The sequence below is a fragment of the Helicoverpa armigera genome, chromosome 7 (genome assembly GCF_030705265.1).
Source record: "Helicoverpa armigera isolate CAAS_96S chromosome 7, ASM3070526v1, whole genome shotgun sequence".
NCBI lineage: Eukaryota > Metazoa > Arthropoda > Insecta > Lepidoptera > Noctuidae > Helicoverpa > Helicoverpa armigera.
The window spans coordinates 8,266,490-8,288,603 of NC_087126.1; the positions used below are offsets into that span (position 1 = coordinate 8,266,490).

General features: G+C 38.3%; 2 protein-coding genes across 2 annotated transcripts in view; one reads left to right on the forward strand and one right to left on the reverse strand.

Annotated features, from left to right (window-relative positions):
* Window positions 1-22,114, forward strand: part of LOC110371995 (uncharacterized) — a 190,056-nt gene that overhangs the window by 118,812 nt on the left and 49,130 nt on the right. Inside the window, exon 8 of the mRNA XM_021328494.3 lies at window positions 14,322-14,363. Within this exon, the coding sequence (XP_021184169.3) occupies window positions 14,322-14,363 (42 nt within the window). The remainder of the gene's footprint in view (window positions 1-14,321; window positions 14,364-22,114) is intronic.
* Window positions 841-5,297, reverse strand: LOC126056108 (uncharacterized). The gene is made up of 5 exons (XM_064035602.1): window positions 4,702-5,297; window positions 3,133-3,212; window positions 2,965-3,064; window positions 2,012-2,864; window positions 841-1,466 (listed from the first exon to the last, which is right to left on the reverse strand). Exons 2-5 carry the CDS (start codon window positions 3,210-3,212, stop codon window positions 841-843), a joined length of 1,659 nt encoding a protein of 552 aa, XP_063891672.1. The 5' UTR covers window positions 4,702-5,297.

The following is a 22,114-nucleotide window of genomic DNA, read 5'->3' on the forward strand; positions in this document are numbered from 1 at the left end:
ACCTGAAGGTATACCCTCGGTGTCTGCTACTGGAACTCCGCGACGAATAGAGTCAGATGTACCGAGTTTGGACTCGTTTTGTGTGTTATGAAGAGACTTTACCACCGGACTTGATGGAGTAACCTGAAGGTATACCCTCGGTGTCTGCTACTGGAACTCCGCGACGAATAGATCTAGGTGTACCGAGTTTGGGCTCGTTTTGTTAGCTATGATGAGACCTTACCACCGGACTTGATGAAGTGACCTGAAGGTATACCCTCGGTGTCTGCTACTGGAACTCCGTGACGAATAGAGTCAGGTGTACCGAGTTTGGACTCGTTTTGTGTGTTATGAAGAGACTTTACCGGCGGACTTATGGAGTAACCTGAAGGTATACCCTCGGTGTCTGCTACTGGAACTCCGCGACGAATAGATCTAGGTATACCGAGTTTGGGCTCGTTTTGTAAGTTATGATGAGAATGAATAAATATATATTTTATTTAATACAAGTGATGGTTTCATGTGAAATAAAAGAAGGTTTTGGATTCATTTTAATTTATTCACAAATTTTTCAGCCCTAGAATATTTTTTTTTAAGTGCGAGGAATGTACCCTCAGCTTCATATTCCGTGACATTCTTGGGTCAATCAATTCTGGAAGAAGACAATTTTGGTAAAAACTAATTAAATTTATCTCCATTTTTTCCTTCCAAAATTGTTCATCTCTTTGTATGTACTCATATTTGACTTTGCCAGGGCCCGTCCAAATAGCAAACACGCAAGTGTCTTGCCTAGTAATGCGTAGCTGTCCTTGTATTTGGTAATACCATTTATGTTTTTTGTTTACCGTAAATAAATTATCACTAGGCAACCAAAATCAACTTTTTGAGTTTAATGGCATCGTCTGGCTCCAAACCATATGCCGAAGATGGACATTTTATTTCTATTATTCCAATCTCACACTTTCCGTCGGGGGTTGCTCCAAGAAAGGGAAATTCTCGGTCTATGAACAACCCGCACTTTTCAATGGGCATATTCAAGATCGCTGCAAGTTCGCGGATGGCAGTCGCTTCATTGCTTCTGCCATGTTTTATTGACGGGATATTGCTTAAGTCTTTCTGATACAATATTTGTTTTATTAGTGGTCCACACTCAGTGGTTATGCGACGTTTACAGACTGCTGCGAACCACGACGCTGTCAGCAGTTTCCTTCTAGTTTCTAGCCATAATGTACTGCCACTCTGCAAAACTGTGTCCCTTTCTAAATTTACCTTTTCAGTCTCCGAAAGTTCTAATGCATTTAAAAATTTATTTTTGGCCTCTTCAAATTCTTCCTCGTTCATGTCCACCTTTTGGCAACTTTCACCATAATAGGCATCTTTAGATGCAGATGGCTTTGGATTCTTTTTCTTTTTAATTTTTCTGTTGTGCCTTTTTTGATTTAAATTTTGGCGTAATTTTTCTAGCCGAACAATTTCGGGATTGGCATCTGTGCCAAAAATATATTTGTGTACTGCCGACTGAAGGACACCCGTGTTATAGGACACCACGGCTGCAGCACAACGAGCAAGATAGGACCCCCGCTGGGTAAAGTTCACTCTTTTGCCTCCTATAAATTTTGCAACTCGTGCATTAAAACTTTCCACTGCATTATTTGTTTCATTGTAAACAAAACTACAGGAATGCAGTGAAAGACGTTGGGCCAAATCTTCAACTTTTGAAAGACCCGTAAGCTGTCAGTTCTGGCACCATATTATTCACGTTGCGTTTTTGACGTCATCACTACAAAAATAAGTTGCGCAGTTGGAGTGATCACCAAATATATGATAGGGACCATTTATTATATCATTTTGATACCTCTTGCCTTTTCTTCGAAAGCAACGTTTTATTGGACCAATATTTGACGCTACTATCAATGCCCCAACGTATACGCAAATAATTTTCTTTCAGAATCTTTCGGCCCCTTATGTGGAAGAAGTATTACTACAAATTGCTAGCAGGCCTTTGCAGTAATTTCTTAGTAAATGATTTTACATTCGATTTTACCCACAGTTATGTTATCATAAGGCCTTGCGTTCCTAATGCTAGCATAAGTGCTTGAATCACCATCTGCTATAAACTGGTGGTAGATAAGTCCATGCATACCAATGGACTTTTTGAAGCCCTCTGTTATTACAACTGCTTCTATAGCGGTAGAAGGACCTTGAAAATTTTTAAAACAAGCATGTTTCCTAGGTAATGCCCCTTTATTTTCTGCTCGTGCACAGATATTGCAGAATTTATTTTTGACACCATAATATAATACTTTTTTTGAGTGCATGCCTACGATTGCACCAACACCGGAGGAAGCACTGTAATTGGTTCCATAAGAGCGCTTGGACCAACATGCATCACCCGATACAGGTATCATAGCTAACCCATCTGTATTTACACTTCCAATAGCTAAAGCATTGTCTTTCTCCTCTTTACCCGCCTCGATCATGAGTTGCGCAGCCTTTTTCCACCACCGACTTATTATGTCATGCTTAGCTTGGTACAATCGTACTGACATTGGTGGCATATTTACATGACACAAAACAGTATTAAGCTGTGTAACCCCAGCACCAATCGTCATTATACCAGCGACAATTTCTTCATTCACGTCCATTTTATTTTCAGTTTTTTTGGATGATTCTAACGTGAATTCAGCACCACACATTTTGCATTTAATTGAAAAGGTCGAGTGAAGCCCAGACCTTTTTTCACTCAATAGTTCAATTGTACTCAAATTACAATTAAACATAGACTTATGATTGCTGATTCCTTGTAATTGCTCCATAAAATAAGCCATTTCAATAAGCCTTCTTCCTGAAATCTGATAGGTTACTTTTTCTTCATCCACAGCGGTCTAGAAAAAAATATTTAATTTGTCATTTGTACCAAAGGACGTTAGCAAAACACAATAATAGTACATGTACAAGTCGTAGTAAAGAAATATGATAACTTACGTAAGATGTCTCCAAGTCATTGTTATTGGAAGTACTACAATCTGTTTCTTCTGAATGCACCTCACTTATGTCACTAGAATTGCGACTCACTTCTCGAAGTCTGTGAAAACAAACGAATTAATTTGACAGTTCTCAATTATGATGAGCATTCCATAAACAAATGATTACCGTCTTATATTTTCCAATGCATTTTTTCTGGAAAGCACTTGTTTACGAGAGCTTTTGCCAAACGTTCGACTTCTCGGCATCTATAACAACAATTGAATATTCATAGTTATTATGTACTCAAACATTTTATTATAAAAAAAAAAAAAAAAATAATAAAAAAACGAGTCCAAACTCGGTACACCTAACTCTATTCGTCGCAGAGTTTCAGTAGCAGACACCGAGGGTATACCTTCAGGTCACTTCATCTAGTCCGGTGGTAAGGTCTCATCATAGCTAACAAAACGAGCCCAAACTCGGTACACCTAGATCTATTCGTCGCGGAGTTCCAGTAGCAGACACCGAGGGTATACCTTCAGGTCACTCCATCAAGTCCGGTGGTAAGGTCTCATCATAGCTAACAAAACGAGCCCAAACTCGGTACACCTAGATCTATTTGTCACGGAGTTCCAGTAGCAGACACCGAGGGTATACCTTCAGGTCACTTCATCAAGTCCGGTGGTAAGGTCTCATCATAGCTAACAAAACGAGCCCAAACTCGGTACACCTAGATCTATTCGTCACGGAGTTCCAGTAGCAGACACCGAGGGTATACCTTCAGGTCACTTCATCAAGTCCGGTGGTAAGGTCTCATCATAGCTAACAAAACGAGCCCAAACTCGGTACACCTAGATCTATTCGTCACGGAGTTCCAGTAGCAGACACCGAGGGTATACCTTCAGGTCACTTCATCAAGTCCGGTGGTAAGGTCTCATCATAGCTAACAAAACGAGCCCAAACTCGGTACACCTAGATCTATTCGTCGCGGAGTTCCAGTAGCAGACACCGAGGGTATACCTTCAGGTCACTTCACCAAGTCCGGTGGTAAGGTCTCATCATAGCTAACAAAACGAGCCCAAACTCGGTACACCTAGATCTATTCGTCGCGGAGTTCCAGTAGCAGACACCGAGGGTATACCTTCAGGTTACTCCATCAAGTCCGGTGGTAAAGTCTCTTCATAACACACAAAACGAGTCCAAACTCGGTACATCTGACTCAATTCGTCGCGGAGTTCCAGTAGCAGACACCGAGGGTATACCTTCAGGTCACTTCATCAAGTCCGGTGGTAAGGTCTCATCATAGCTAACAAAACGAGCCCAAACTCGGTACACCTAGATCTATTCGTCGCGGAGTTCCAGTAGCAGACACCGAGGGTATACCTTCAGGTCACTTCACCAAGTCCGGTGGTAAGGTCTCATCATAGCTAACAAAACGAGCCCAAACTCGGTACACCTAGATCTATTCGTCGCGGAGTTCCAGTAGCAGACACCGAGGGTATACCTTCAGGTTACTCCATCAAGTCCGGTGGTAAAGTCTCTTCATAACACACAAAACGAGTCCAAACTCGGTACATCTGACTCAATTCGTCGCGGAGTTCCAGTAGCAGACACCGAGGATATACCTTCAGGTCACTCCACGTTAGCAGTCACCAAAGTACTTCATGATCACGTGCGATGAAACGTTATTTTTTAGTGAAATATTTACAATATTGCATAATATTTTGGTGTAATGATAAAAATCAATAATCTTACCTTAGAAGGATCAAATTTGGTTAGTCGAATATTTTGTATTTATACAGCGATCTTTTTCAACACGAGCAGCTGGAAACGAGCGATACAGTGTCCTCTCACGACGGCGGCCGAGCGCAGACTGACTCAGAATGAGGCTTTCGCACAATCGTGGGTCGGAAGGAATACAAATAAAATAACCCCTATTTCAAGCTGTTAAGACTCATCGTTAGTAGCAAAATATGTGAAAAAAATTGGTTTTGTTTTTATTTTTTCTAACCTTATTCATAGCACAATACTGTATTTTTTTTCCTCACATTTAATCTTGACTATGTTTGCCTATTTACAAAAAATAAATCAATATTAAATTACTTTATTCTTAGTAGAAAATTGTACCTAAACTTGACCCGGAATCATGAATTTTGTAGAAAGGGGTTACGAAATAACTTTTTTATGATATCAAAAATTTATTTTTTCAAAAAAAACCTTCCTCGCGTTTATAGTTGAAGACCCAAGCTATAACTAGGAGTTATTTGTCATATTTGATTTGGCTTGGTTTAGTCGCAAAATGTACCGAAAAACAGCTTAATTTTGCTCAAACTGCAAACGCGTCCTTAACCTTTTTCGCTTTTTGTATAAGTAAACATATTTTTTGCGCGGCGCATTCTACGCTTAATCAAATATTGACAAATAAGATGCCACGAAATGAGGCCATTGGCCTTCGACGCGACGCAATTATCGCTGGAACGCCGTCAGGTGAACAAAATACGGATGAAATAGATTAACGAATAGCAGGTAATCAAGTAGAAAGAAAGTATAGGGATCTGGTTTATTTGTCATATAATAGTTAATTACGCACTAGCAGATTTTCCGCGCGACAGATTTTCCCACTCGGAATATTTTGTTACGGGCTACAATAAAAGTCCGCTAGTGTAAAAGACCTGTAAATGAATCAATCAAATTCTCCACGAAGTTTAAATTCCAACGTCCAAACAAATCACCCAAAAATTACCATTCTACCCCTTTTAGGTCCGTATGGTTTGGGAAACACAATTAATTTTGTAAAGGGATGTAGTTTAAAATTTCAGTTCCTATAGTTTCTCAGCTTTCGTATTTCTTATTTCGTACTTAACACAATTCTCTGAAAGGGAGATTTAGGTACAAGTTGTACCTATACGTTCAAGGCCCAATGGGTTCATTGTACAAAAATTTGTACATATTTTTTACCTAACATATTTTATTATTTTAACACATGATCACAAGCACAATAAGCTCATTGAAATTTCACTCCCACTTAACAATGAATAAAACATTATGTACCGAACTCGTTTATATTGACAAGACAACAACTAAAATAGTTGCTCTATTAAACTTTAAAATGTAGTTTAATGGCGCGGAACGTTTCAATAAGTGCCTGTGTAAAGTAAGAAGAATCGGTTAGATATTTGCCGAGTATGTATGTCACGGCTAAAACCCGTGCGTGTGTGGTGTTCGAGTCGCTCATACATATTCAACCGGCGCCGGACTGCGATCATAGTCACTCGCCATTGGCCCGCAAACTCGCTGAATACTAAGCGAACGCCTTTGCAAGATCTGCATTGAAATTATATTCGATTTGGGTTTCCTGTAGCACGACCGACCAACTAGCAGGAAGCTATCAAATCTACACGTTACCCTATTGAAGTTTAATACGCTGCGCTGGCTAATTCTATTTCTGCATATGACGTAATTTTCAGACGAGTACGTGGTTGCTATGTAGTTTATTTGTACCAAAACAACATACCATTATCGCTAGAAGTGCTAATAAATATACGTTACTATTATTGAGCGTTGTACCTACAGCCATCAGCATGGTTGGAGCTAGGGCTGCCATCTCGAATTTCGCCAAACCCGGACAAATATTAAAAAAACCCGGACATTTGGCGTAAATAGCATTTTTTCCCCGAACGAGTACGATTTTGTTGAAACAAAATACATAATACCTATTTTGTAATCCATTTACTATTAACATATACTTAAATTCAATGAGGTACTTTCTTACATGAAGTGTCCGGGTTTTCCCCGGACGCTTCTAGAAAACCCGCCCGGACGTCCCCCGGACGGGGTCAAAACGAGGACAAATCCGGGGAAACCCGGACGGATGGCAGCCCTAGTTGGAGCTGACCCACTTGCTCGAGATAAGCGTTATCAATTCGTTATGAGTATGATGTATTAGTTGTGCAATTTTGTTATCGACTATTTATTGCTCGATTGATAACATTGTTGATTTTTCAAGTTCATCAATATCCTTTGTTCTTATTCAGCTCTGTAAACATTCGGTAGTGTTCCGACATTTGTTTTGTATTCAGTACACTTGTTTACATAAACAATGACGCACTCTTTTCGTTTGCCTGGTAATCCTAGAACTAAGCACCTACGTACCTACCTATTTACCTTTGTATAAATTTACCATTAACTTAAGTATCTACTTCGTTTCAGACGTTTCAGTAGGTGCTTTTAGGTAATTATTTAAATTATCAGCTAATTATAATGATATGTCTATCTAGTGGCTTCGGTTAATTAATGCACTTTGTCAAAAACAATGTAGGTATGTGCGTAACCTATTTTACAAAGGAATACGACTTCTGATAAGGTCTGTTCATTAACATATTTAATGTGTTATTTGGGAATGGGGCATTTAAGTGTAATTTAATTCCAAGTTATTCAGTCAGCAAGACAAACTGCCAGGCTTGTTCGGTCAAGGTGACCTTCCTCGCGTCCAGTCACATCGCAACTTAACGGCTCCCTATTCAATGTAAATTCTGAAAGACCTTGTTCACAACTCGAGCTCTAAATCCATATAAAGTTGCCTCTAGTGAATTTTAGTATATCTCGGCACTCTTGCATGCATCAAGTAAATTATTAGCACATTCTGCCTTTGAAATGCACGAGCGCCAGTTTCTTTAAATAACAAAAGAAAGAGGAACACGTGCTGCGCGCCGTCCGCCATTTTGCAATATAAATAGCAAGATGGCGGCGGGCCGTCGGTTGGCGAAAGTAGTCGGTAATTATAAGCGGCGCGGCGCGGCGGGCAGGCAAGCTGAAACGCGAGGATCTATGGCCGGCCGATGCACGCAATGCTTAGCTTGATTTATATCGCTCTCTTGTTTCCATTCGCCCGATTGTTCTCGGCTTTATGCGCTCGAGTCTCGCGATTCTGGTATTGTTTCCGACGGCCATGGGAACCGACTTCGCGTGGGTTCTCAATGACCTTTATTACTTTATACGACTCTCTACTAAATACATTTTTGTTCACAGTTCAAGTTCACGACATTTTCTTTTCAATGTAAATGAGATCATTAAACGCCTTTTTACAAACTGGTTGTGAATTCTAAATTTTATATTTTTGTTTGGGCATTTCGTAATGCCAGTTAGATATTCTAGAGACTTAGTCATGAAATTCTAATGTAGGTATCGATGACGCAAATTGATCGTATTATTCAGTCAACAACCGGGAAGATAATGCACACTGAATAAATTTCCTCCACCTTGATCTGTTTCCATTTATAGTCGATGTGTATAACTACATATACAAGCCTTTGCGAACACGTAAAATATTTATGTGAGGCGCTTCCACAGCGTGACAGAGGACAATACATAATGTAAACAATCATAAATAATACAGAAATATTACATATGCGTCTGTTTTTAGATACATTTATTCTGGTCAACAATTTCAAAACGTGACGATTTAATGTATCTGTTACATACATGTTAATTTTTAAATGTTAAATAGAAAGACTATGTCTTTTCCCTCTCCTACATGTTCGTCTCACAAAGCGTTAACTAATTATTAACGTTGATGCACACTATATTTTGTTTCATGCCCCTATTGAAGTATTGCAACGTAGGTAGGTACCTATTATATCCGTAAGTTATGCGATTTGCATTGTAATTTGTAAACAGTTCACTGGTGAATAGGTATGGAGCTAGCGTAACATAATGTTGGCAAACAAAACAGCGGAGGTCGGGTGGCCGGCCAGTGACGCGTCGCGCCTCGCAAATAGCTCGATGAGTTATCGACTTCCACGAAACGCCAACATTCTCTCGTTAATCAATATTTAATGCCCCATTTCCTCTTTAAGATTATTTGAATTTATTACACTTTCAGCTCTGAAAGCTTTCCTTTTTCCTTTCATTAACTCATTTAACTTCATATTCTATTCGTTTTAAAACCAATGCTAAACGACATCGTACTTGGAAGATTCCTTACCGCTTACTTAACTAGCTCTATTCGCTATATTAATGGTTCATTGAAAGTGTACAAGCACAAAATAGAATCTATTCATAAGTTGTTATTGAGATCTTTTGAATAGTCATGTCTGTTCCATTTACATACCGGCCAATCATCATTTATTGGTATCTAAAATGGCTGCATATTTTCCAGATAACAGCAATCGAGTCTACATTAAATTTACGACTTGATTGCGACAGCCACACATGGTATAAATGTTACTGCACAAATTTATTGGAATTCATGGCCAGCCAGTTATTATCTGTGAACAAGTCCAGATAGTATATAGGCAGAGTGGGCGGCCTACAATCGATGCCTACAATAAATTAATGGGTCGTTACTTTTATGACGCGTTCACATCACTAAATGTTGTAAAGTGACCTCATTTCAAAATTTTTGTTCATCTCGCCACGCAACAGTAGTCACTTAAGTGTTTTTGTTCATTGCACAAAGGAAGAATCTCTCGACACGGTTTCTGTACAATCGATTAAGGTTTTACTCTATTTTTTGAACAGTAAATAAAGCTGAATTCGGCGCAATTGCAATGGCTTCCTTTTTCGACCGACCGCCCGTGAAGGTTCACTTCAACCCGGAAAATAAAAACTCCTTTCAACATAAGCCATGATAGCTTTGCCAGCGCAACACAAAACAAACAAAAAGTTACGAAAAAACCGGTTGCCTTTGCTTGTTTTTTTTAGTCATGCTTCATTCATAAGGAATTATACGTTTAGTGATTGTTTTAACATTGAAATCGTCTACTTTATTTATGTCTGCGAAATCTTTTTTCCTCTCTTCAGATAATATTTCAGAGTTCCCAATATTTGAAAGTAAATTACAGTTTTTCGACGAAATAATGTATAAATCACGTTGTTATTCTCGTTCCGAAGTTTAATGTTACGTCTTTTAAAAGAAATATCGTCGCGTCTGCAACGTGATCAATAAGATTTATAAACAAGTTTCCATTCAAGTTAATTACAAAGACGATAAGGCGGTGCATTGAACGACACGACACGATTGATAATATAATACTCCTACTCGTAACTCGATTGCATTTCAATTGCTATTGTTATCGTAATGAATGTACCGTCACGTCACGCATTTACGACCTCTGCTGCTGATTTACACTATGTTACTACCTTAAAGCAACCTTAATAATTGCCTTTGTTTAATTCTAATCTACGTAATAAAATGGTGTTTCTATTTGACACAAGATTGGCGAGTTTGCAACATTTAATCTCCAAGTTTCTCCAGTGGGTGTTAACATTAACATGCCAACGTATTGTTTATTACCGTTGGCATATTTCAGCGGACCGACAGAGGATCGCATGCCAACTCGTTTGACCTCATTCCCGAGACTAGTTCTGCGTAAACTCTCATATCGGGTTTATGAAAACATACCTATTTTAAGACTATATAAAGCGGCAGACCGGTCCAACTTATTATTTGTTTGTATTACAGCTGGAACGTGTGCCAAGTGTATGCGTGTTTTCAATGTTCAACGTTACTCAGTCTGATTTACTATAAACAAGTCGAGAGAAAGGCACCGATGAGAGATAACTTGTTTTTTCCAACATCGATTCATTACACCATTCTCGTAACATGTAAAATATTTATACAGCAATACTCATACATTCCAGTAAGTGAGTCCGATTATGTTTGTGCTCGTAACATGAGATGTTGTTACATGTGCGCTCGATTCCGTGGACTTTACATATGTATGTATTGTGGTTAATGCTTCACATAAATTCAATGAGCTTCGTCCGGTCAGGCTGGTGCTTGCCGGCCCCACTGGTTTCTGGTCGGCTGTCGACGACATCCGTTAACTAGACGACACATAACCAGTTCTTATAGCATCTTATCTCAATTAGAAAGTTAAACATTATCTGACAAAAGTGACGTTTTGATCGATGAAGGTAAAATTGTTTTTGCTATTAGAATCAGATCAGACGTCCGATCTATTTTGTATTGAACGATCGCTTTCGGTTAAAACATGATACGTACTCGAGTTTATTGCGCAGATACGTTTATCTTGAATAGCATTTATAATACAGAATGCAGGGGATCTGTGCAGTGTTCGATAGGTATTCAGTAGTTTTTTGTACGGGTTATTTCTTTTTCATGCTAACCAAGATGAATCACCACGTTCGTGCTGTCGAGACATAGTTATAATGTCGTTTCCTTAGTGACGAAGTTAATCACATGCTATTTAAATAATAAACACACAATCTTAATTTACGAGCATTGCAACCAAACAAATCCTCCTCCAAGACAATTTATGTACGGAATGAGCTCTAAACATTGAAGATAAATTCGTTGGTCTCGCTCGATCAAATTGGTTAGTAATGGGCTGGCTGTAGAATCAAGCACGAGGTATATCGGGCAATGAACGCACTCGAGTCCCCATTTCTCACGTCCAGACCAGTTGCAGACTTGCCGGCCGCATACCGATCAAGAAAGGCGGTGGTGCGGTGCCTTAAAGGGGAAAACGGCATGTTTTTTTGCTCCCCCGAGAATGCCGGCCGCGCTTACCATTAGCCCGTGCGTGAGCTCAAATAATGATTAGATTTAGCCTCGCAACCTCTCACAAAGTGTTGGCTTAGATTGATATTAAGTTTTTGATACACTGATCCCAAAATAAGAACACAGGTTTTTTATAGGAAGTAAATGTGGTTGGTGATTTAATAATGGATGTTGATAAGAAATCTCCAATGTTTCAATTTACTTCTACATCATAACATGAGACGATAACAAGGTTATTTATTATTTCGTTACAATTCCAAGAACAAATAGCGTAGTAAACGCTTCCAGTTACAGGGCTATGGTTCCAGTTCTTCTACGTTGAAACACAGGAATGCAATATTTTTCTTGGAACCTCGACTACCCACCGCTACTGTTGTCTACAAGAGTATCTTCCGTAGTCTTTTGCGCTAAGTGTATTGTCTACCTTAGCGAATTAATTTTGGCAGAAAGTGGCTACTTTTTGTTTCACCGCAAGACGTGGTTATTCGCTCCTGACCGCCCCTGAAAATATGCGTATAAAAAGCAGACACTATTAAAATAAACAGCAATTCATTCTAAAGAATAAGCCTTTTAGAAAATTACACTGTGGTCTGGCCTTCTGTTAAATTAAGAACGAAAAGATTAATGCGTTGTTATGTGAAGTCATTATTTTTTTGTTCAGATCGTATTACGTACCATTATTACCACTAGTACCCAATTTGGTTGATGTTTTGATAAAGCATATTTTGACTGTAGTAACATTTAAGCCTTTGTTGTTGAAAATAACTTACTAACTCAACTAAATTAGTTCAAATAGAGTTAATCGTCACGTACAAAGTGGCTTAACATAGTAAATTGTAAAGTTGTAGATCCCGTGAACGGATTACCATTTAACCCTTAAATGATTTACGCAGTAGCGATTAGGATAACAGCTCTAAACTCGATAGGAGCCAATTTGTCTCGACTAAAGATATTTTACGTCCACTAACTATGATTAATTCATTTAATTAATCTACCTTACAAGCCACCTGTGCACTCAACCTTGACTACCGAATAGAGCGGTTTATTTTACATTTAACATTATAAATACATTGCACTTAAAACGAAATGCTTAATGAATTATTCAATTAAAACCTCTTAATACCATTTCGATCCGCGGTTTTACTTGTTTAATTAAAAACGATACAAGGCTGGTTGTCGCCGTCCACATTTCTGAAGACAATAACTATAAAGTGTAACCAGCTGTGAACATATACGTACTCGGATATTAATAATACACGCAACGCAATACCATTAAAGTCGGACAGCAGGACAAAAACCTCCTAAATCTATGTAATTATAGCTCACGTTCGTGTATTTCACTACAATTGACAGGTGATTATGCTAAACAGCCAACCGCGCCGGTATGCCATTAACTGGATAATGTTTTCTATTGCATAACTTAAAAACAGGTTCCGATAAAATGTCAGACGATGCGAGCATTAATTTCTCAGCTGTTTCTTCAACACCTACACTACAATTTTGGATGGAAGGTTTTATGAATTGATTGCACACTGAGTGGTCTACTTTCTTAATTTGGGTGTAGTGTATACGAATGGACCTGTTATGTATGCAAATTAGAGTCAGTCATAAATCATAGGAGAATTAAGCATAATTTGATATGTGTAAAAACAATTCATGCTCATTTTAGTTTGCTCGGAATTAATGTTTTACACTTGTGACCTTATAAAGATGACCACCCACGCATTAGAAAGTAGAATCCAATAAAGGATGCATAAGAAAATCGTATCACAAATCCATTAGGCGTGGTCACGAGTCGCATACGACTTTACGGGGTTAGTGAACCGGCAGCTGCTGGTGCAAGCGCGCAAACAGAAACATGAGAGGCTGCCAATCGCCCACCTGCCTTATAAAACCCTCGTCTGATTTTAGCAGCCGTTCCTCGCCATTCATTATTTCTCAAACTCCAGATAATCGCAACTGTCGTAAACATACAGATACGACAGCTCAATTTATTCAAAATAACTCATCAATTCCCTTTCCATATCGCTTTGAATACTCCAAATCGATAACTCATTAAGTTATTTATTCGACGAAGTTATTCAACTTCGAAAACTTTGCATGGACGCCATATTTAAATACCAAATTGGCCATAATAAACTTACTTATAAATAACAGACCACTCCATTTTTTAAATATACCTGACAAAAAAGAAGGCTGTTTCACATACCTTTTACTCAGCGAAACGGGTTACCGTAACCGGTTCTTGTCTGCTATTCTTGACAGCGATATAAATATTCAGTGGGTAATAATTGACCTTTGAATCGAAAAAGGTTCCGTTTTGGCGGCTTAAAGTTAATATCTCTCGAGGAATAAATTAAATGTAAGTTTATCTAATTAAAACGAAGTGCTCGTAAATTTGTCGCCAGCGCTTGGACGTGTCGTAACTTTGTATTTCATTTTAATAATTTTGTGAAACTCTATAACAGTATTATTCATCTACACAAGATCTAATTTTGTTTCCATAATATGTAAATTTTAATAGGTATCGATTTTTTTATCAAGTCGTTTATAAATTAAACCAGTTTTATATTAAAATGTTTTCCTTCTCAATTTAAATGTTTTATTTATAAGTTCACAAGTCATTCTAGGATTTCTGCTCTCATGGATTATATTATTATACCTAATCGTCGGCAGTAAAAACTGCTAGTTGCAAGAATTTTTTGAAGTTGCTCCAGCAAAAAATCAAGACGATTTATTTTTATAGTACAGGTATACCGTATAGTTAATGGGTCTTTGGTGTCAACAGAATCATCAGATGACGAATATGTATTAATAATCTTTTATTAATTTATATTTATTTTTGTTTCAGGTTCATCGCCAGAACGTGAAGCCAGCGAAATTACTAAAAAAGGTAGAAAAACAATGTTAACATTTTTCGATCACTATTCATTCAAACATGTATTCAGCGGTTCATATCGATCACATTGTTCGCCTGATTTTAATACCAAATAACCGTACCTCAGCCTCCATGACGCAACTATTGTTTTTTAATTTAAATCTTTAGGTTGACGATATACTCGTCCTCACTGATAAAGAAAAATATTAGTTAAAAATGATCTACCAGCTACCAGCTGATGAAGATTTGGCGGGCTCTAAAGATAAGACATTTGATTCGAAGATAGATTACTGCCATAACTAAAGTCTATTTGGTAAATCTGACATTGATGAAGTGAATGTCAATGTGGGCGAGCCAACAGCTAAAAATAAAATTGAATCTTGTTGAAGAAAAACTCATGATAAACGTTAAAGACGACGGCAAGAGATGAGGTCGCCGTGCCTCCTTAATCGGACAGTGGACGAAAAACCGGATTATACTTTGAAACTTTTTATCACGGCAATAATTTTATTTTCTTAAAATAAAACCACAATCTTGTAATCAAGTTTCGTGTCCCATTAAGGATTTTATTTTTATTGTCTCTCGGTCTGCCGCCAGCATCACAAGAATCATAAACGTGTTTACGTTGGAAAATTGAGATCACCATCCTTAATTTCACATTCAAATCTGTATCTTTGTTTGTTCAGCCCTCATATGCTTATGTATGGAGTATTTATGCTCCACAACACGAGTTTTTAAAGCCAGAGGTCACCGCGGACGACAAATACATTTGTTATTATCATTTCACAATCTGAATTTCAATTCAGCATCCGAGTAACGGGGTCACATCGTTTTCGATAGATATTTCTACATAATTCTTTATTCGTGCGTCCGTTTCGTTTATGGTAAATACGTTCACACTGTATACTATTTTGTGCAACGGTACGTGTCTAATTGCTATTTATGATATTCATGTATCACTGAATTCGTGTTCGTATACTGAGTGGTGTCGTTTTTGATGTTTTATTAGTCTGTTCGGCTTATGTTTGGAGTAGGTTAGAACAACACGGTTCGTTCTCCCTGCGGCAGTTAAAGGCCGCCACACACGAGGTGCCACCCTCACTGCTATAACTTTATTTTCTTTTCACCACGTATGCCGCACCTTTTCGAGCTCGGACGTAATAAAGTAGGCACATACACAGGGTCACACGATACCGAGCTGAAACTTTTGTTTGTTATGTTTGAGAGCTGGCCTTTGCTAGCTGCAGCCTTATTTCTCGGTTATTCGTACTCCGCAACAATATCGTATTCATTGAGTTTATTAAATGCGTACAAATCGCATTTGTGGTCCACTGTGCAGTATTAAGTTATGACAATACTTGTCTCGCTTAGGAACCAGTTGTTTCAGCTGCGATAAAGATCGTAAAATACCTATTCAATTTAGAGTAGAGTCGGCGTCATTCATTCCAAGAAATCGTGTTGTTACTTTATCGAGCAGAGCTATAAATAAGAATAAATACGATACTAAACTTGTAACAGCTCGGATTAAGTAGGTGTGCGTCATCTTGAATCGTATGGTGTAGATGTATAATTAAATGAATATTCATAGCGCGCTCGAGCCGGATCAATTTGTGGTGATGCCAACGTGCTGGGATCTTGGTTTTTTGTTAGCCGTTATTTAACTTAGTACATTGAGAATGATTACAAGTTATAACTGAGTGCGTATCATAAAACTCGTACTTATTATTTATAAACACCTGCTTTGTGCGTGTGTGTAGGCGCGTCAGTGCGTTCAACGGATACGATTAATCTAGAACTGGTAATTAATTGGTAGGAACGCGTTCATACCGTGTGATAGCTCGGTTATTTGATGACGCACAGAACTGTATCGACGATGTATAATTAACTAACACGATGTTATGTAGAATGTCAAAGACAACAGGCTTTAATTGTTTGTTAACTGCGCAGTTTATAATGACAGATGACAGATAAGTGTTAGTGGAGTTCGAAGTTGACGTTTCACTTTACACGAATTAAGAAGCTTGTCGCTTTTAATGCAAGCAAATTCTACAAGACAATCTGATACCAAAACTCAAAAAATATTTAATTTTAAAATATCATTTTATTCGTTTCTCATATATCATAATAAGTAAGGGAGGCTGTATAGCCGTTGTAATAATACAAGTAACACATACATTCTATACGCATGAACTAAAGTAACAATAAAAACCGGTTTAAACATTATTCCGAAGCATTCTGTCTGCATCAGGCCATTCCTCTGATATTGACAGGCGCACAATTGATCGCGCATTCAGATTGGCTGCGAACAAAGAGATATTTGAAGATATGGACAGCACCGAACAATACTAGGAGAGGTCAAACGAACAAGTCAAACGAGTATTTCGACTAGGAAGAAAGTCACCGGTGAAAGTACCACGCCGCCGCAACAAATCCGAATGAATTATTAAATGAGTTTCATAACACGGCTCAAGTCGTAACTGAACCGGTTATTTTAGTCCAGACTCACAAGGTAATCTTTTATTATTATTTTAATATAATGACGGCAGGAATAATAATAATGAAGGTAATGTATGTGAGATTTGTAAAGGGAACCTGTCCCTTTTGTAGGGATCGACCGGGACGAGGGTCTGGGGCTGGGTATTATGTTGTTGAATAGATTCGGGATCTCCTTTTTAACCGTTACTGTTATTATTTAGTTACCTGTTTGACTGATGGGATGCTTTTGATAGGAATGCCGTGTCCTTGAGTTTTTTCTACGTCTCGGATTTTTGAGAACAATGTGTTGTTTTACTATTGACCTTTGAGAGTAATAAATTCATTTTGTTGTAAACCGGTATTTACCATTTAATAAAAACGTCGTTATTCAAGTTTTTTTAAATGTTTTGTACCTACCTTGTTGAATCCAACCTACTTAACACTGAAATTAGTAATCTAGTCAGTACTCAAAGGGAAAAGTTTCTGACATTATAAACTCAAATGAAATGCCTTTACATAATGATCCGCCATATCTGTTGCCCTTATTAAAACGGATGCAATTAACAGGCCCGCATACAGATATAAGCTGATTATGAGTTTCATTTGGCTAAAGATAAGCGCATGTCACTGAATTAAATTCCAACTCTGAAAGATTTCTGACGGCTTTAACGATTAAACATACGTTTTATTCGCGAAACATTTCAGTGCGCCAGAGTTAATGAGACTTCAATATGTAGTGTGCAATGACGTCATTTAAATTAATTCGCCCGCATTCGTGTTTATGGCGGCTGTTGGTCGAGTTTCCAGCACGCTGCTCGACCACCGACCGGTTGCACATAACATGCAATTCTGCACGACTTTCTATCGCACTACGACTCATGCGGATTGCCCGAACTGCACATTATACATATCAGCAAATTAACAAGTTACAATGCTCAAACGCTCCATGTAAATGGTGTGAATTCTTCTGAAACAACCGCGTACAAAGAAGCAACAGAAATGATGACGCGAAAATAAGCAACTAAGTTAATTTATTACACGTGATCACGGAACATCCGATTGTCATTTGTTCACGGGGAAAATATTGTACGGGAACTATTGTGGTAAACAATAAACATGAATAGACAATTGAAACAAAAGAACCAGGTATATGATATCGAACATGTGAGATGTTACTGAATAATGATTGTATGATAATGCCTCGTTGTGATTCAAATTGAATATTAAACGAGACAAGGGGAAAACGTGAACTCCATAGGTGTATTCATACGACGTAGTGGTAACCATTGCATAGACAATTTACGACATAATGATTGTTTTATTACTTCCTGAAAGGTGAATCCAGGAAACTTTATCCTTTACTCGTTCACGCGTAATTGGTGTTTTGATTTATATCCTCGTTTATAGGCTATCTTGTTAAGTTTCATTCCAATAGCACTTTGATAGTGTTTTTTCTCATCCTTTTCCTGTGTATTCAGGGTAGGGTTCATTCTGTACACTCCAACGATTATAAATCATGCATTGAAAAAAACAGCGTTAAAACTGCAGTAACTGTCCCCAACACAATTATAAAACTTTCGAGTTTCAGAAAAACATCTACCTTATAATTATTGGCAATAATTGATGTGACCTTTAAATCGAATGCTTGACCAAATTTTCCACTGGTTCGTGGCTCGGCGTGGCATACTTGAGATTTCAACGTAATTGCTCCTTCATGCGGTGCAGCAATGAGCAATGCAGTTGTCAGGGTCGCGGGAGGCAAGTGTCAGCGCGACGCCCGCGCCACCTGCGCGATAACCGGTGGAACCAGTTCCAATCGCCGTCACCGTCTACTGCCGACTCGTGTAGTTATGAAACATTTATTTATCAACGCCATGATTTTATTTTACCGCTTGCGCAATAATTGCCGAGAACTGCCACGCCACGATGTTGAGTGGCATCGACCAGCGTGCAGCGGCTCCGTCGCGATCATCTACCATAATGAGACCCTCCACTTCATTGGCGCTTTAGCTTTATTCAACATTAACGATATATCATTTTTAACCTGTAACAGAAGCGGCTGTTAGACCGGAGCTCGTTAAAGCTACTTTATTACAGACCTACATTATATCAAGGTGTTCTATGTTCTTGATGGAAACTAGTTGCAGTTCTGGAGCAAAAACTAGTTTGTAATTGTGTTGAGACTTGAGATCAAATGGAAACTAACGATAATGTACATCCACGCTTTACACTGTACGATGATAATGTCGTTATTTAAAATATAGTAGCTCCTACAGCTACAAAATGTGACTGACATTATTTCATTTATTTATACCCTTGAATAACAGGTAAATTCAGTGACATGAGCATCGTAAAGCGTTGACTTCAATCAGCGACGCACGTTCAATCCAAAAATTCAGCGAGCACTTTTGAGGCAAATCCTACAACAATAGGAGATGATTGACGTGTTTTTTGCCCAGTCACAGTCTAGTGATTTTTCAATTCTTTGTTCCCTTTACGACAAAAGAGAAAGTAATTTCCGCCACTATCAACATAAGCTGATGTTTGTGTCCAATATATCTTTCAAAAGTCGTATTATGAAGCTTGAATCAATTAAGAATGTATATTATGATAGCATCAAAAGCTTTTTTGAGCCAGAATGTGGAAGTCGTGATGAAAAAATAAACCGTCATCTGTGTATTGTGCGCGACATAAACGGCCCGTATTAGGTTGGTCACGATAAAATCGAATTGAATGTATCTCGTAGTCAGAGGCGGTCGGTCCAGTGCTCGTCACGATCCATGCGCCTGAGTGTAGGCAGCTACTTTCTCCTAACGGGATTTACCTCGCCGCCCTCCCCCCGACCGGCTGCCGGCTGCGCAGACGTCGATTACGATTACGACATCCATTTTGAATTTTATTAACTGCGGAATCTCGACGATAATGTTACACGTTGTGAAACAATAAATGAACGCCACAAATATTTGCTTAACCTTTGTTTAATTGAGGCAGCTTTCTATTTTTGGTGTTAACTGTTGTTTCTCTCTGATATTATAGTACATAGTTATTGATTTGTAATTCAGCTTTGTAATTGGAGCTATAAACTTTCGAATTAATGCTTCCGTTTTAATGGGCTTTGCTAGTTGGTAGTGTTTATTTCTAACGACCACGTTCTGTAAACGTGAAGACATTATTGGTTTAACTTGAATGTGGTTATATTACATTAACCAGCATACAGCTGGAAGGTTTACAAGAGCGGTCGTGAGCAGACAAGTTCTTCGCGCCCTCGTCGCCCCGGGGGACGCGCAGTCAAAGGCCACGACTCATGAACTTTGCTTCTCTGACTTTACCTGTACCTGCCGGCATTCATGTCTCATTGTATTCAACAAAACAAACTGTCATTCCTATGAAGAAATTAGCTTATACAATTTCTTTTTTACCACCACTTTTTGTTATTGAGTCACAGTCACTGAACACGACTACATCTAGAGAATTAAGGTCGTTCTTATTCAATTCAGACCACAGTTCTGTTTACAAATCAGTAAACACTAATGATTTATTCTATTCTTGTTCAATAAATCTGTCTGATCGAATTTCTTATCACAAATTCGGGTCTGATAGTTTCGTTTATCTTGGCTTAGTCGAGATGGTCTTACTTGATGTTCACAATGGACAATCGAATTGTTTGTAGAATTTAACTTATAACCCAACTTAATTAAATGCTTTATGTTTTAAACATATAAGTACATATTTGTTACAGAAGTTTCATTTGCGATTTGTGTAACAGCTGCCAGTCTTTTAATATGATTCATCTTCATCATAACTGTTGTAACTCAATCTGTGTAGATTCAAGTGCCACTTTTCTCCTCCCACCAGGCGGCTGCTCTGGCAAACATCCAATATGTGTCGATCTTCTAAGAAATGCATCGATCTACTAGCGAGGCATTCAGCGCCAACTCGCTAATTACGCGTATCGAATACGATGTATTTTTGTTACGTCACCCGGACGAGTGGCGATCATACAATCGTAAATATAACTCATTAGCACAACATGTGGTCGCTAATTTTGTAACAATTCGAAAGCAAAGCGAATGAAAGTAACTTTGATAACTTCGGAGCGCATTCGTTCAAATTCTCATCACAAACGTCACGAACGTATTGATTTCCTTTCTAATAAAAAGAGCTTTGTCCGTTTGAAAGCTCGCGAGCACAAAGCGTGAAGACTACAAAAAGCTACTGCACAAAAACGCTCAGCCGTATCGGTGCGCGGTGGTTGCGCGCACCACTTGCATTATTCCACTATGAAACGGAACGCACATGTGTGGCAGATGTTTGGGGTTCTTTTTTCAAATGTATTATTACAGGTCCTCCGCCCCCGCCCCGAGCCTTCACCCCTCAACACCCCTCTGTGCAGTCACTGAACCCTTTTTGTCGTGGTGGACTGTATTACATTACATCTGTTTTTGACCTGCTTCTTAGCTATTTCGAAATTCACTTGTTGCTGGTTTTTTAAGTTAAGAATAGCTTGTTAAGTTTTTAAGGTTGCCGGTTTCTTCACAGCTTTTTTCTGTTTAAAACTTGGTTTGTATTTTCAGCATTTATTACTCGAACAACTTTCTTCAATTTGTACGTTTTCTTCATTTTCAATTTTCATAACTTGTGTAATGAGTTACGCGTTCTTGGTAGAGATCTGAGTAAAAATACAACGACTAATAACATGCAGTGACTTGCTATAAATATACTTCGCGTTGATCGAGCACATGTTACGCCCCGTGGTTCTTGTGTAGGGTTGATCACCCGGTAGATGCAGACAGGTTCCAAGGTTGTTACTGAGAAACAGCTGTCTATTATTATGTAAAGTGACACACTCAAATAAAAGCTAATGTTCAGATGTCATAATTTATCACATCGCGACATTATTTGGAACATCGCCGGTCGTTTGAAATTCTATTTAAATAAATTAATCAAAATTTTCCGTTGTCTATGAAATTCTTTTATTTTGAAGTCCAGGAACATCTCGCTTGATAGCTTTTTTATTACCCTGTAAATAGTTAGCAATCACGGACATTAGGTTTAAATTATAATATTAAACGAATATCATTCCCCATAAATAACGTATAGAAATATAAAAGAATCTAAACTACCAAGTTCAATGCTCCAGTAATCGTTTAGCGGAGCAATCAAGAGCCGACTCAATAAACGCAAAATAACCTCTCGCTCGAGGCAAAAATGTCGAAATATTTACGAGATCCGAGACTTTTTGTTTCACTGCTAAATATAGATGCATAATGTGCGAAACTTGTCCAAACGAA

Excerpts from the sequence above, each read along its gene's own strand:
- LOC126056108 (XM_064035602.1), bottom strand. The coding sequence starts at position 3,212 with ATGCCGAGAAGTCGAACGTTTGGCAAAAGCTCTCGTAAACAAGTGCTT. Across the intron at positions 2,865-2,964 it reads ATGACTTGGAGACATCTTAC|ACCGCTGTGGATGAAGAAAA; the intron begins GTAAGTTATCAT and ends ATTTTTTTCTAG. Across the intron at positions 1,467-2,011 it reads AACTGTGGGTAAAATCGAAT|ATGCCAATCCCGAAATTGTT; the intron begins GTAAAATCATTT and ends TTTTTGGCACAG.